This window comes from Falco peregrinus, chromosome 3, assembly GCF_023634155.1.
Source record: "Falco peregrinus isolate bFalPer1 chromosome 3, bFalPer1.pri, whole genome shotgun sequence".
NCBI lineage: Eukaryota > Metazoa > Chordata > Aves > Falconiformes > Falconidae > Falco > Falco peregrinus.
In genome coordinates, this window is record NC_073723.1 from 72,958,241 (window position 1) to 72,975,693 (window position 17,453).

Sequence of the window (17,453 nt, forward strand, 5' to 3'; positions counted from 1 at the left end):
TTTTCATTAGAGAATCGGACAGTAAAAAGTACTGAGACATTTTCAGGAAGATGCATAGAAAAGTGATTCTTTTTAATTGCCAGCACACCAAATAAGGTTAGCAGACAGAAAGACAAACTATATCCTTGTAGTTCTCCTACCTTCACAGTACAATCAGATGTTAAACCATTGGTCCCTCCCCTGATCCGGTATGAGTCGGCAGTGTATTTAGTTCATTTTCACAGAGCTGCTCTGGATAGACAGTGTTAAAGGGAAGCTTAATATTTCTATTGAGCATTAGGATAATGGCTAAATATTTTTTAATGCAAGATATGATATTCAGCTATTCAGTTGAAGGGCTCTTTCTTCATAAAAGTCTTGGCAAAGTCCTTCATGATGCAGGGCACTTCATAGGGTCCTGCCCAGGGCAAGATGGAAAGGCAGCTGCCCAAAGCTATGGGCACTGACATGCATCCACAAATAATTTTCCACTTTATACTCCAGGCCTCCCAAATCAACAGGTTAATAAAATATTTCCCCTTCCTTCTATTCAGACTGTATTTGAATTTCTTCTGTGAAAATTCTGCTTAGTCATGAAACACATTATAGTAACTAAGCTGAAGCAAATACGCAATTGGTTATTAGCGAATATCCATTTGGAATAGCTTTATATGGTCTCTGGCATAAGATTACCACAATCACAACACTGTAAAACCATGAAACATCTCTGATAAAAACAAGTGTATGCTACAATTTAAATCTATTTCTGCTATTTAAAAATTGATGCCAAGAGACATGTAAGGGAATACTGTAATATCTGCAATATTTTAAGAATATATTTGAAGTTTTCTTACGGTCATAGGGAAAAAATTTTCCTACAAAACCATATGGTAACATGTTTTGGATGCTAAAACCCTGTCAATGTTTTATTAAAGCTAAAACAAATATCTGGTACCACTACAAACTACCTTCCCCCACCACAAAGCTTAACTATCTTCCTCTTTAATGATTGTAAGATGGGACAGATGGGTTGGTGCTAAACCCACCATAAGTATGAGTTGGAATCATGCAAATTAATTGCGAAAGAAGGAGTCGCTCCTTCCGAGTACTCTTTTCGATCAGGAAGGGAATTAGGAAAGAACGCAAGTAAATGTGTTAAAAATTAAAGGTATTTTCAGAAAATAATCAGGAATTTTAACATAATCTGGAAGCTATTCAATTTTTCTGCACATAAAATTTATCAATTTGATAAAGAGATTGAGAATAGACATATTGTTGATACACTATCATAAGATAATTGGAAGGGACTTGAAATCATCTGGTGTGACCTCCTGCACAAAAAGCAGGCTCAGGTCTGAGGTCAGACCAGGCTGCTCATAGCTTTATCCAGTCTGGTCTTGAAACCTTCCAAGGATGAAGGCTGATCCGCCTCCCTGGGCATCCTGCTCCACTTCCCTCGGAGTGAAATTTTTTTCTGTTATATGCAGTCTATATTGAGTAAATATAGTAAAACAGTAAAAATGAGGAGTGCATGTTACACACCACAGCTGTACTGTTCCTAAGCAGCTCCTGGATTAGTTGTACAGAGAGGGCTTAAGCACCTAAGGTGGGAATCTACATCCAGCATCCAGCAAGGATGGTCAGGCCAGCCCTCAGTACCATCTGTAGATACCTGAACGCTATAAGCCTTGAAGTTTCTGCTTCTGTGCAGACTAAAAACTGCCTGGACTCTGGCTGGGTATTTTCTTACCAGTGTCTGTCATGTAACCAACCTCTGTTGGAATTCAGAGAAGAGGCATTTTGGGCTAGTAAGGACAATGTACCCTGACGAAGACGCTCTCCCCTCCTGCTCACCAAGAGAGGAGCATGTTTGTGGATTAGCCATCAAAGTGAAGGAAGCTATTGGAGATGGGAGCAGGGGAAGCAACAGGAATATTTACAAATACCAACTGAAAGATGCTTAAGTATGTGCTGTAAACAATCTGCCCTAAACTTCCTAAGTGTAAAGAAGCTTTCCTTACCTTATAAATTATTTTGGTTGCTGTGGAATTTAAAACAAACAAGCAATAAAACTGGCTGAAGACTAGACTGAATGTAACACAAGTTTAAAAAGAGGAAATTCATAATAATGATTATGAAATAAAGTTCTAAAACACAGATAGTGGAAAGGAAAGTTAGATATATAGTAGAAAACGAATGGCTAGCAGCATTAACAGAATTCATAAGGATTTCTAAAAATGTATGTGGAGAGAAAAGAATCCTAATAATGATTCATTCCTTGGAAAATGACAAATTCAATAGTAATGATACATAATAAGATATACTTAATGAATATTTTTATTCTATATTTATATAGAGATGGAACAATCCATTCACGTCCTGCCAAAATAGAGAACTGCAGCTTATTCCAGCAGTAAGAGAGCTCTTGAAAACCCTGCCAAGACAAACTGTTGTAATCAGAGAGATCCAATAACTTGCATGCAGGAGTTTTAGGAATTGATTTAGAAGTTGTCTGGACTGTTGGACTTAATTGTTGATATTTATTGGTGTTCTGGCAAAGCTGCACTTCAGATATAAAGAGGCCATATGGGAAAAGAGAAGGTGGAACATCTTCAGTGACTACAGAGCTATTACGGTAATTTCTATCCTAAGTAAATTAATGAAATGGCTGATACATGAACTTGGGCAATAAATGACAAAAAAAAAAAAAAAAGTAGTGACACAATTCAACATGTTTGGTTTTTTTTTTTTAATAGGATTGCAAGATTGAATAAAAACAATTATATTTATGCAGCTTACGTGGATTTCTCAGTAGTGTTTGTCTTAATACTGCGTGGTATTGCTATTTAAAATAGTATGTTTCAAAATCCATACAACAAATTTAAACTGATTGAAATCTAGGTGATAGATCTCAATGTGTAACTATTAATGGGAAGCTACTAAATAAGAGCATAGGTTTTCAAAAATTCCTAACTTAATGCTGTCCCATATTTCACATTGATATTAGCTGTAGCTTGAAAACCTCTCATTTAACACTTAGAGGGTAAAATTAGGATTTGATAGGGAGCACAACAGCCAAACTGAAAATATACCTTGGCCTTGAAAACCTGTTTCTCGATAGCTGAAAAATAAGTAACTGTAATATATGTCAGCAACACAAAGAAACTTTCAATGTATGTACACCTTGAGTCTAATGTTAATTAAATGCCTTATCAGGAAGAGGAGAATCAAACTGTAGACAAATCTAGTGTTTGTGGTTAATAATCAAAAGTGCTCTAGAGGAGTCCAATCCATCCCTAATCTGGTATTTTTCTGGCTGAGATCAGAAAAAGAATTCATGACCCTCAGAAAGATGTTAGTGCAATCACAAGTAATGTACCACTGGCAAGTTTAAGTAAGATAGTGCAATTTTTATCATCCTTTGGAATATACAAAGTAAAGGTACTTTTCAACCATGTCTAGATCATCAAAAATCAAAACCTAGACATACTGCAGCTGATGGTCACCAGGTACACACAGCCAGACCTTGAGCTTGTGTGTAGCATTTTAGAAGCTGAACCTGAGGTGGGAAAATAACTGGGTCTCTTATGTATGGTGGGACTTGCCCAGGGTCACTAAGAAGACTAACACAATGACAATGGCAAGATTTAGGATGGTCATCTTATTATTATTCTCTGGTCACTGGTCCTTGGGAATCTGAATACAGTAACTGAGAAGCCTTCATGCAGTTAGTAAACATTTCCTCACACCCCTTCAAAGGCAATTGAAGAATCATGAATCTGACTTTTAATGTTAGCTCACCTTAATACAGAAGGAACCCATGCATCCTGGCGAGTAATGCCTTCCCTTATTTTGCCTTGCCTGGCCTTCCCTATCCTGCCCTTTCATGCTCTGCCCTAACCTGAGTGATTGATTCACTGCATCAGTGCATTTAAGTCATCAGAATAGACAGTATTGCTTTATATCTTCAAGCCAAAAAAAAGTACTTTTTTAGGTTATCCCAACTTAAAGTATTCCCATTTTGAGATAGCAAGAGGTCACTGTAAATAATTTTAGGCTGACTAAATCATTAAGCCATTTCACCTTAAATATTGCATTGTACTGTAATTAGCAATACTAGCTCTTTAGTATAAAGTATGTTAAATTAGAGATAAGTATTTTATTATTACAAACTGCAGAATTTCATATTAGATAAACCTTTATAAAATGATACAGTAACATGAGAGGTTCTGGGTTTTGTTCTGAAGGTAAAGTATGTGTGGCGTGCGGCGCACAGAAACATCCTTGGTGATAAAATAAATTGCATCAATCCTGCTGTCCTCATATAACTCACCATAGCAATTATTTACGTGATTCCAAAGAGTATCTTCTTTTTCATATGTAGTGATTTGTGTGATAAAAGGGCACTGGAGTAATAAAAAGTGTATATTTCACTGGCAGTTATGAAACACTGTGTGCCTGAAATAAGTACAGTGAGTAATGCTAAATGGCATTTGCAAACTTCAACACTCACATATCGTGTAGGAAACAGTCCAACATACATGCCAACAAACCAGTCTAGGGCAAAGGACTAGTGAGAACCAATGCAGTTTGGTTACTGCCCAGCACAACTCAATCTTGAAAGAAATGTCAAAGAAAATTATTTGATAATGTATTTTTAAAATATACAATGTTATTTTCCCTCTTTAATTTTTAATTTGAAACATTATTGAAGTTATTTTTGCAAAAAATTCACCACCATTTCAGTCTCACAAATCACCACTATTTGTTGGAGTCTCACTATTTTTAAAGGAATTTTAATTTGATTTGTTCATTTCCACTGCTATGAGTGAAGCAAACGCATTTACTTGTTTACTTTTCAAACAGAACCATGGAGAAAAATGTCTTAAGTACTTTTATGAGGAACACTGGTAAATTCTACCTGGAGGAACACCAAATGAACTGTTCAAAATTTCTATACAAGGAGATTGGAAAGTAACAAAAGTATGGAATACATTGTTCCTTTTAGCAAATTATCTAATAAAAATCTTGTAAATTTAAATATGCAAAGTGAAAAATACTCTCCCAGGTGAAGAGCAGGAATTTATTGACAGATATGTCAAAGCAGTAATAAAATAATATACTAGAGAAGAGATGAAAAGTTAAGAACTTCATCCCTAAAGATAAATAAATGACCTAAGAGATACAATCCATCACCACACAACGTAATTACTGCAATACAGTTAAACACCTTGTCAGCAACTGGTTACTAAAGCTATGCTTTCTAGTTTGGCTGTACCTTTTTGGAAGATTTGGCTTCAAAGATACAAAATCAGAAACTGGCACTTTGCAGATTAGGAAGAATCAAACAAAGAAATGTGAATAGGAATTTCAGAAGCTCCCAGCTCCACACAGGGACTTGCAGACGGGCCCTGCAGATGGGTGCAGGGGCTCTGATAGCCTGAAGGAGCCCTTGTTCCCTTTCACTTGCAGAAATGTTTTTTGAGCTGGACTAGTTCACGGGTGTGTAAAGAAGCTCCACATATAAGGTAGTGGTAAGTTTTGGGTGATGTGCTGTTTTTGCACAAAGTATGATGTTTTATGCCAATGGACAGTTAGATTTTACTGTCAAACTGTGGCCTCAAAGCTGGTCAATGTCAGAACACCTAACTTCTGGCATCCTTGCCTTCAAAACACAAATGCCTCAATACTGTGTTACATGCTGAGGTTACTCTGAATCCAGAGCTACTCAGATCGTGCTCAGATGTGGAATCTCTCCTAACCACTAATCCCTTTGTGGGATCAAGTATGTCCTAGCTCTTGATTTCACAGCCTGCTTGGACATTCTCTGAAAAATAAGCATCTACACCCAAAGCTGATTTTTTTTTCTTTATTTTTTTTTTAAATGGGAAGGTGGGAAGACTTCTTTTCAGCTAGTAGCTCCAGGATCAGAGCTCTCATCTGGTAACCGGAGGCACATGGTTCTAGTGCCTTCTCTGCCTGAAGGCACTCCGCAGCAGATCAGTCTGTCACAAAGCTATTGTTTCGCATTAAAAGGAAAAGCTCTCATCCCTTCCTGTTGAACTTCATATTTCATATTTAAAGATCTTTCAGCCTGAAAAAAGCAGCATGAAAAGCAGCAGGACTCTGCAGCCCAGCGGAGCAGCCATTCGCTGTGGAGAGGGAAGGCTCCGGCCACCAGCAGCTCCCTCTCCCCAGCTTCCCCCAGGGCAGCAGCACTGACCAGGCCAAGTGGAAGCAGCTGACCCAGTCTTTCACGGGTGTCCTAACGAACAGGCATGCTACAAATACACAGAACAGATTGAACCCTTCGGGCAGTGTAAACTAATGTTTATCTAGGTTTAGGATCCAGATGGGGCTCTGTTCAGATAGCTGTTCAGCTGGTCAGTGCTGTCAAAACCAGATGTTTTTAAAGCCTTCAGGCTTAGGAGATTTAATCACTAATAGTCACCTTTACAGGTTGTTTTGTTTGTGGTTTTTTGTTTTTGTTTTTTTAAACTATGAGGATTCAGGATTCCTGGTTCCTGAGACCATTTCAGTAAGTAAACCTTTTTGTGGAGATGGGCCTCAGTGACGAAAGGGTTATTTTGATTCAGACTGAATCAATCATGTGTCTCCTGCAGCTTTTCCTGAAGGACATCTGCAACTCAGAGGCAAGCATCTAGAATAACCTAGTCCTACCTTTTTGGAGAATCCAAAGGAATTGAGATGATTTGGGTTCTTTATTTATAAAGTTGTCTCATTCACAGACCCATCTTTTCACTATTGAATTCCTTGGTTTGTGGTATATCTATAGTATTCAGCTTAAGGGCGATTAATGTCTTAATTATTTTAGGTATGCTTATATCCATATATTACCACCTAATGAACTTCAAAGCAGGTCCAATTATAAAAGGTGTATTCAAGGAAGTTTGAACTCACTCCCAGCCATCAGAAAAACAAATATAATTTGGTTCATGCCTATCAGCAGTTTGAAGTCAGTGTTGTGCAGAACAAGCTATGCTTACCATCAGCAGCCCTTTATAGGCGTAGACAATCCCAAGCCAAATTGTCATGTGAGTGTTTTCGCAGTGCTCCAAGATCGGTCGGATGGAGATATCTCTGCCTGCAGGGTCCGGCTGCAAAAATGAAAGGTGAAATATTTGGATTCAAATTTCATTTATATTCACACCTCAGAGGTACTTAAACATATTCTTAGTAGATGGAGGATGTGTAGAATACAGAGTGGACAACTTTAAAGCAACTTGTGACGATGCAGACCCCTGCACCTGCAAAGGAATACAGTGAAAAGCAAAGATCTGAGGAAACAACTGCATGATAGCTACCACCAGATGAGCTCACCTCTACTGCAAACCAGAAAGAAAATGTCTGAAGTCACTCTGTCTTTAACAGTGTCAGTCACACTTACCAGCTCTAAGACACCTAATTTTTCTACAAGGTAAACAGCTTGAATGCATAGGCATGAAAATAAATGTACTTAAAGCCACCCTTTCACCTGCGGTTCTCATGTCACTGGCAAATGGCTGATAAACAATGTATGAAGCACTGCTGTGTTTCAGGTCTTTTTTCATTGACAGCCATGAGCTAAATCAAAGACCATTCACTATGGAAACTACAGCAGTAGCTTAGAAGAAAGTATAAATCATCAAAAATCTGGAAAAAACGTCCTTTACAGCAAGTGAATGTATATGCAAAATTTAATGCCACTGGAAGCTTTGCAGCTTTCAATTTATTTTGAAAAGGAGACTGCATAAAAGTGAAGAATCAAGAGTACTTTTAGACTGTTGGGACTGTTTGTATGAGGGAGAAGCTGTAATTACAACAGAGAAACCTGGAAGAATCACCCCCACCCCCTCACCTCTTTCTTTTTTTTAAACAGGGAAAAACAGTTGACATGAAGAGCAAACGGGTACTAGCGACTATGCGTTCTACAACTAGAACACAATTAGGGTTTGGTCAAACTGCTTTTTAATGGTGTACATTGTATAAGAACACAAGGTGCTTCTCATATGGGATTCTAAGAGATCCTGTTTTAGTTAGATACCACAGAATACTCCTGTTGGCTGCTCTGAGCTGTGTGTACCTACAGTCTGTTTTGCTTTATAGAAAGCACTGAAATACTAAAGGCTGTTTTTCCTTTCTACTTTGAAACACTGGATCTGAACTTCAACTAAACTAAGATCAAACCAGACATAATTTTCTGTATCTGGTTGTCCCAGTGGGCTTTCAAATTTCCCTTTTTGATGAATAACACATGTGAAATACCTCATGCAGAAGTATAAATTATTATATGGAATATGGAAAAATCCTATTTTCACCAACTGAAACATAGAATTGTATGTGGAAGGACTTCAGAGAGGTCTGAATAATTTCCTAAAGCTTATTCTTGCTGCCCCTGATGCTGGTATGAATTTTGCTATGGATTTCAGTGGTCACAGCATTAATCTGCAGCTCAGTTTCTTCCATCAGTCTTTTTGTATGTCAGGCATTGCCCCTGACCTCATGCACTGTAAAAAAATAATGTAACAAATAAGGAGGTAGACACAGTGGGGGGAAAAAACAAACAACATTGTGCTATGCACTGCACAGTCAAAGGATTCACAATTCTCTTTGCAAATTGTGCAATAGGCAAGGCACTAACATTTAAAACCTTTTCCTATCGTGGACTTCTGTAGAAACTCTGAACAGGAGAAAAAATTACTTTGAAGAAAGGTGTCCTAAAATAAAATAAGATAAACACCAAGAAGGTGATACTAACTTTCCCAGAGAGCTTATGACTCCACCCTAACGGTTGCTAATGGCAAGCAAACAACCATTAGCTGAAGAATTGAAATGACTGCAAACATGAAGTGGCATCACAACATCTAAGGTGCTACAAATGTTTGTCCGGGGACCAGTTGAAATATCTCTTTGTTCCCCATCAATGACAAAAGCCCAATGCTAAAATTTAGGTGCACTGAAGGGAAAGTACCCTTTCATGTCAAAGTTACAACTTGCTATGTTCAACATCATTTTTGACTGGTATGAAGTGAAGTTCACATGACAAATCATTCAAATACAGCTCTGAATGTTTAACTGATGTGTGAACAGGACTGTACTACAGAGACATTTTTTCTGAAATTCCAAACTACACCTAAGCTTGCTATATTATTTTTTTTCCATCTTTGAGTTACAGTATGCTAACAGTTGCATCCCTTATGGAATTATGGAAGCTACATCAAGTATAAACTTGTCATCATCAGAATGTCTTTTTTTTTGGTCTCCCCCCGCCCCCCCCCCTTCACACTGGGGAGTCAGCACAGGACTCTATTTCTCCAGCTCTACATCCTTCCTGCCATGTATTCCATCTATTTCGGTTTCATACTTCTGTGAAACAAGAAAGTTTATAAATTATGTAGACTTCCACCTGGTGCAATGGACAATTCCTTATTTTGAAGAATATTACTGAAATGAGAACTCCTATTTGGTCAGTGGCAGATTATATTTTTATTTTCACTATGTGGTTATTCTCTAATGAAAATTTGCTTCAAAATTCAAAAGCATATGTCCATTCATTTCTCAAAACTGAGAGACCCAGGCAGAAAAATGACAAAATGGAAAACATAACTTGTTTTCAAATACTGTTAAACAGAAAGAAGTTGCATCATTTCCTTTGTAATGAAGTTTGTCAGATTTTATAAGGCAATGATAGTTTTAAAATTATGTTAATTAAATAAAACTGTGTATTCAGATTTTCTACGTGAGATAAGGAAATCTTGTGACTTGCTCTAGGGGGAGTAGGAAAAGAGAGAATACTGATTGCAGCATCAGCAAAAGTGTACATGGGGCAGTACTTCTTTCAAAGCACTTTCCAGATCTGCAAGGTAGTAGTATTTTAAAGAAAAATTTGCTGAGGTCTTGTGTGTGTGGAGTTAGGTGTAGCAGGTAGCAGTAATTTTACAGTGAACTGATTTTGCTGATTACTTATTGCTACTGCAAAATGACATTCCTGTTTTTTAATTTGCCATTCTGTTTCTTCACTGGTTTTGCATGAATTAACTAATCATAGCAAAAAGCTGGGTTAAAAAAACATATGATATTTTCTGATGTCAAAAGAATTTTTAAAAACTCTACAATTACAGCTGAATGGAGCACTTCACTGACCTCTCTAATCATCCACCATTTGTGCACTTTGTTACTGCTTTAGAGAGGATGACAACATAAATGCTACCAGTGATTATATATGTACTGGAAATTTGCCCTTTCCTTTTATAGAAAACAATCTAAATGTCCTTCAGATGTCATTCTCAAAAGCCTGAAGACCTCCTGTCTTGTGAATAGGCTGAAGCTTTCCTACCTCTTTTGAAATCTAATAAGGTTTCTGACATTGACCTCAATTTCTGGAGTGTTTTCAGCAGCTGAACATAAACAGTTTAATCTGTTCACTTCATCCAAGAGTTGTGTATCATCACTGGCAAAATGCTTGTTTTACATGAGATCTGCTAGGTCTAGAAAGCAACCCAAACTAGTAAACAGATTACCTACAGAATGTTTATATCCCCTCTCTGGGCACGTTCAAATTGTTATTAGTCAACTCTGTGGTTTTGTTGCCTTATCATTTTCTTTGCATTTCAGTCTGCTGGTGGGCTGGCAGATCCTTGTCGTAATAGGTGAGCAATGGCTTAGGTGGTACTGCCAGAAGGAGGAGTGAGGCTTAAAAGCACATGGAAACACCACAGGGAAACTTGCAGGAGGGACTCTGGCAAGGGCAATGATAGGACTGCTGAGTGCCTCCTCTGTTCCTACACCTCTGCTAAATAACTGAGCAGCAATGAGACTTCTCTTCCCTTCATGTCTCTATGAACTGCAATACAGAACTACAGGCTCAGTTTAAGCTGCTTTCCAGAGTGGCCCATGTTAGGGAAGAAGCAAGGCTGCTTCAAGTGCAAGTGCAGTTTTTGTTGAATAATTATCTCCAATTCCTTTAAGGATCTGGCTCCCCTTGAGTAAACAAATGCATGCAGTGCAATGGACAGCTTTCCTTGTCCCAGGCTAAGGTGTGGGAAGATAGGGCAAACCACCCTGAGGCACCTATGCCTTCTGGGCATGATGTTATTTGACCCATAAAGACAGCTCTTGTCTCCTTTTTTTCATCTGTAAGTACAATTTCTTAGTGGCTATTATACTAGCCAAGATCTCTTAGGAAACGACCAACACACAGTGGGGAGATATTTGTATTATGATTAATGTTTCATTGACTTATTTTGTGTCTTTATTGCCATTTCTTCTCTATAGCTCCACATAGGTCTTAAAAGGAGGATGGGTGTATGTTCCACTAGGCATTTCATCCAGCAGATGTCTGTGAAGAACAGACTGGGCCACTGCGCAGTATCCAAAATCCTTGACCTTCCTAGGCTACTTTTTCTACACGGTCACCTTTCCAGCTCCCATTGCCAGTACAGCAGATGATCGTTGTGGTGCTGCTGTGCAACACAGCTCACAGGTGGACAATCTCAATAAGCTTTCTAAGAAACTTTGCAGCAGATTTCCAGCGTGACATTTTGGCATTTCTGCATCTGCAGTTTTACCAGTGAGGAAATCAGAACATTAGGCCTCAGTTTTTTCCAAAGATGGATATGAAACATAAGGTAAATAGTTGCAATTTCTGTTTACTAGGCTTAAAATACACTGTAAAGTTCCTATAGTATAGGAAAACATAAGATCATACTCTTCGGACACATTGTTAAAATGGTCTTCGTATACCAACCCACTCTCTGCTTTATCCTCCCTTTAAATGACTTCCATCTAACTGGCATAATGACTGTATACTATTGCTAGTCTGCAGCATGATTTAGACATCTCTGGCATTTTTAATTTGGCACATTTAACGGTGATTCCTTATCTGAAAACCCAGACTTTGCTAAATGAGAAGATCATCTTTCTTTTTAAATACACTTTTTTTTTTTTCCCCCAAGGACAGTTATAGTTAGTTTACACTATATATTCTGTAAGAAATTAAATTTACTGGCATGTTCTAACAGGCCCTCCTCTGTGCTAAACTGCGTATCTGTATGAAAGATGTTCCACAAAAGGATTTAAAGTTTTCAGATGCAGTGTGTTGCAGCCAGGCTCTCAATTACTGATGAAAAGAGAAACAGAAGGATCACAGGATGTCTACTTTTCAGTTACTTAGTAATTTGAGGGTATTTTTAGAGAAAAACAACTGTGATATAAAAAAGAGCTTTTTGAGGAAATGGATCCCTTTTGTTTTATATATTTTTTACTTTCTGTAGTCACATCTTCCACAAATGCAAAATAGCAAACACAATACTAAGCTGGGGTAGCTCACTTGGAACGTCTTCCAATTAAAACTTTTTAGAATAAAAACTTGTTTGCCTTTGTTTATATCTGAGCTTAGGTTCAGATACATTATGAATCACATTGTATGTTATATATTAGCTCAGCCAAGTACAAAACTGTTGCTGAATTCTTGCAGTCCAGTGACCAATTTCATTTCTCTTCAAGATTAATACGGAAGTTTGGTCATTTCTGTAATAGTCTAATGATCCAGGACAGTGATTGATTTAAAGACTTTTTCTTAATGTATTTTTCTTTGATTCAGAGTCATGGGACAATGTGATCATGGAACAGAAAATCAGCTTTTAATAGGGGAATGCAGGATTCTGTTAATAAGAGCAGGCTTTCAACTAAATGACTATCCTTACACCTGGCCCCTTCATGACTCCTGCAAGACAGATGACAAACATGAATCTTCTGACCTCAGGAGAAGGTATGGACGAGGTTCTGAGCAATCACATATATTGCATCCAGTGTGTGTACTTGATGCTCTCTCATGCAGGTCCCAAAGAGAAAATTATTTCAGACTTGAAATTAGATTCGTTTTTTTCAAATTGTTTAAATATTATTAATATTTGTAAGGACATTTACAGTTGACTGTTACAATGACTATTAATACACAACTGCATCAAGATAGCATACTATATCAGTTCTCATTGAACAGAAGAAGTTCTCATAAGGATCTAAAGTTTAAGAATGCTGCTTTTTTTGATTTTTTTTCCATAATCTGAGATTGAAGACAATTTTTTTTTTTCATGAAATAGTTACAACTGCTTCAGCTCCTAATCTGTGGATTTACTTACTTTGTACCAGTATAATAGATTAATGCTCATGGAGCTACTGGAAAGGGAGCTGTTATGTCATTTCTGTAGATAAGGAGGGGTTTTCATATGAAGGTTAAACAAATGCCTAGGAAATCTGAGAGGAATTAATCTTATTGAGCCATACTTCTTTGAGTTGGAAAAAACATCTTTCTTTCTGATAACTATGATGAATATAAATATCCTCACTCCAGTTTTTATTGCTCAAGAGATTGAAGCAGTTTTCTACAGTAAATTTCTACTTAGAATTATTAATTTCTAAAATTCTAATTCTGAATTTTAATTAAAAACTGGAAAAGTGTTGGAGAGAACTTTCTTTTAATCTTTTTTTGTTTGGAAAAGTATCAGATTTTAATAAATCTAATGACTTGAACTCACATTTAAAGTTAGGTTTGCAGTTCGTTACAATGTTCCCCTGCAAAGTTATTTAAATTGAAGAGGTGTGATTTTTAGATTGTGATTAACTTTTAAAGCAGTATTTATTTATATTAACTATACAGATTAAAGGTAAATTACTGGCAATTCAAATTCATGCAAAACAAGCATAATAATTTGCTCTGTGTTTTGTGAAAGTTTTAGACAGTTTATCTTAATTTGTAATAGAGAAGATTCCAGCCATTTCAGGTATGTTAATGAACGAAACTTCTAAGGATTGCTCTTGAAACTTCCAATGGTTCCACAGTGGTGATGAGTACTGCAGCAATGCACTATGGCAGTATTATTTTAAATAACCCCGCTGCTTAGGCTCAGGTGGGAACTGTGTGGGACAGCAGCCAGCCTTGGGCACAGTATGCATCTTCTTCCCAAACCCTCAACAGGAGTGGCTGTGTGCAAATCCAGAGGAGGATTTGCACAGAGCTGAGGTATGAAGTGTCTTGGAATGCAAGGTTTCTCACGTAGATCTGAATATACACCCCCTGCTCCTGTGAGGTGAATTAAAGGATATTTTTAGGTTATCCACAGTGAATACAGTGTATTTTCTGCTTCATTAATTTTCTTCTTATACTGAAATTAAGCTCCCCACCTCAGCCAAGGGACTAGACTTCAGATATTATCTGGCATCACAAAAACTTCAAAAATTAAACTCTTCCAACAGTTCAGAAGAAATCCTGTTTACATTGTAAATCCTAAAAAATCTTCACTCCTAGTGGTATTTTAGCATAGCATACACATGGGACAGTAATTCTGTAATGGTTGGCTAGCTAGAAGTCATCACACAATGAAATGACATTTGCTGAAATACCAACACATATATCCCTATTTTTTATCTCGTCACTTATTTTTCAGTTTACTTTTCTAAGACATAAAAAAAGATGTACCATATAAACCAAGGAAAAAGTATTATCAAATTTTGGGGCCTAAAGGATATTAATGTAGTTATTTTACATCACTCATCTCGCTAGAAATACAGAAGACAAGTCTAAATTTACAAATGGATGGGAGTGAAGAAAGAAAGAGAGAGGAAAAAAAAGAAAACATCAGAGATACACCACTGTAATTCCTACTACCCCAAAACAATAAGGTCTGGAAATACCGTCACAGTGATAGTCACACTAGTCACACCATAATAACTTTAAAACAAATCTACTTTCTAGCTCCCCATCTGGCTCTTGTACAAATAATTCCATAAAGCAGTAAACCAAAAGTAAGTAAATAAGTAAGTACTTAAGTAAGTACTGTAAGTTAGCATGATTTAAAGATGAAAAAACACCAGAAGACCTATTTATATGTTCTTGTATTGTAAATGTGTCCATACACCTGTTCTTAAAGAAAACGTCTCGGCAGCATTATTTGTAACATCACTTTACTTAATGATTTTTATTTTGCTGTTGTGGTGCTTCATTTCTGTTCAAATGAAACTGTCTTTTGAGAGCCAAAATGTTCCCAGTGATTTGGTATTTTTATTATTATCATCCCCTAATCCAAGCAGTTTCATTTATTTGCATTAACATAATATACAGAATAATAGATTAGACTCAGTAAAGAAACCCCTGTGATCCCTGCAAACAAATGCAGACTAGCAGTGAAAGGGAAAATGCAAAATTCTCTTGTATCATGGAGTGTTTCAAACAACTGTGACTAAGTCTTCCCACTCTGCACTCAGTGATCTCTTCAGTAGAAATTTTACATCATATGATTTCCCCAATTACATACCTAGGGACTGGATAATGAACTGTTTCTGCATATGTGCACAGAAGCCATGGGACAAGTGTTACAAAGACTTAAGAAAGCATTCTCAGCAGTAGAACGTGTTTTTCTTTGAAGGGAGGGCAAAAGGGCAAGGTATGAAAGAAAAGCAGGTTAAAGGAATGAAGACCTTTGTAACTACCCAGACGCCCCTGTGCTGCACTGATTCTTCCAGAAATGTGTACTTCTTGTCTCAGCTTCACAAATTGAGGAAGGATGTTTTCCTCTCCTTTCCTGTGAAGCTGCCCAGAATCGTGGCTGACAAGCTGGACTTGCAGTTTCTTCTAGCTTTTCCTTTCCTAGCTAGATTTCCTGCTATGCAGGAGGCCATGCCAGCCACTTTTCTTGGTGGCTGGAACAATTCTGTACCTCCTTGATTACGGTAATGGAAACAGGCAGCATTAATATAGAAGTATGGCAAATGCATGAAGAACAGTAAAGCAAAGATGCAGAGGACAGCCACAGACAAACTGTTAGTGCGGCCCCGACAGGAACCAAGGTAGAGACCTTTTCTGTGCATAGTTTGCTAATGGGTTGGCTTTAAGCTGTAAGCAAGGCTATGACTTATTGTTCTTTCTGTGGAACTTAAGAGCAACAGGATTTAGCTCTGTTCCTGTCAATAAACCAGATTTGCACCCAACAGCTAATGGAAACTATCATCAAATGCTCCTCCCAACAAGAAAAACTCTCAGGTTCTCAATTGTGCCCAGCTATTTGGGCCAAGAAGGGCAACAACCTCATCTCTATAACTGCCTTATATTTGCTGTTTAGTGCTATAATTCCTTTGATTTATGGATGTTGACAATATTTATTACTGTGCCTATTTGCATTGCAGTGACAACAACAAATGGACACTATCTTCCTGCAGAAAGTGAAAAATCCATTCCCTAAGAGGATTTTAAAGCATACATATGAGATGTGGCAGAAGAGGGAAGCATAAAGTAGCGTTTTATGACATCTTCAGAGGCCAATATCAATGGACACCACTGTCCCCCTATACAGCCACTGACAAATGAATAGTTTCTGGGCCATGGCAAATAAAAAGGAATACTTCTCAACATGAAGGACATTTTAATTTCCGCACTATTATTTTATATATATATATATAAATAGACATATATTAACCATCCAAAATGGTTAGATGACGGTCCATCAACCCACTACTGGAGGATTTTGCTGCTAGTTTTATGTCTGCACTAAGACACATTTAGAAACTGTTGTATTAAGTGGAGGTCTTTCCTTTGTTTTCAAAAAAAATAATCAAATATTTAGTTTTTAAATGCTAAGATTAGCTTAATAAGTAGATTCTCATAATTACATCACAATAGTTGTAGCAGAAGCACCTACATCTCCTCCAAAGTATCTCTAGAATTAGGTTATTCAACTTCCCCATCACAAAAGTTGCTGTGATTAAAATAAACTCTGTTTCTTGTTGACAGTCAGATGTAAGGTGCATCTTAATATATGGAAGTACATGAAAACATTTGCCTGTCATAAGCTTTTTGAGTATTTCAATGTTTTTTCTCCCACCTTGCAACACTAGCAATGTCTCAGATATAAACATTTTTACCTAATATCATCCAAAACCTGAATAGATGAATGAATAAATAAAGGTCAGGTCAACAGAAATATTTTGATTACTTCAAAAGATTTAATTTGTTTTTTGACCTTTTAAAACTCTTAACCTTACTTGATAGAACCTAACTCCATTTTGAAAAGAAAGGTAATTCTGAATTAAGGGATTTTCTTTAGTTAACAAAGGTCAATAGGAACATTTTAACACTTTTCCACCAAAACTATTCTGCATGGGGAAACTCACTGAGACTCCCTTTTTCTGGCAAGTATATAAATCTTACGACTACTCAATGTTTTCTGAGAAAAATATCTCAATACTTAAGGAATATCATCAGCAATAAGGTTGTAAATCCATGGTCTTGATGGGTTACTTCTGAAGATTCACACTTGATAGTATAATTGATAGTATATTAAAGCAGAAGGACACTAATGAATGAACCACATGGCTTTACAACTTTTACTGGCATAGTAATGCCAGCAAAGCCTATAGACTGGAGATGAGTACAAGGTGACTAACAGTATATAAAGTATGTCTTCATCTTTGGTAGAGTCCTG

At 37.1% G+C, this 17,453-nt stretch overlaps 1 protein-coding gene across 2 annotated transcripts in view; it reads right to left on the reverse strand.

Annotated features, from left to right (window-relative positions):
* The window catches only part of GABBR2 (gamma-aminobutyric acid type B receptor subunit 2), a 487,842-nt gene that overhangs the window by 35,637 nt on the left and 434,752 nt on the right, over positions 1 to 17,453 (reverse strand). For both annotated transcript variants that reach the window (XM_055800671.1, XM_005242566.4), the window contains exon 14: positions 6,987 to 7,097. In XM_055800671.1, the coding sequence (XP_055656646.1) occupies positions 6,987 to 7,097 (111 nt within the window). The remainder of the gene's footprint in view (positions 1 to 6,986; positions 7,098 to 17,453) is intronic.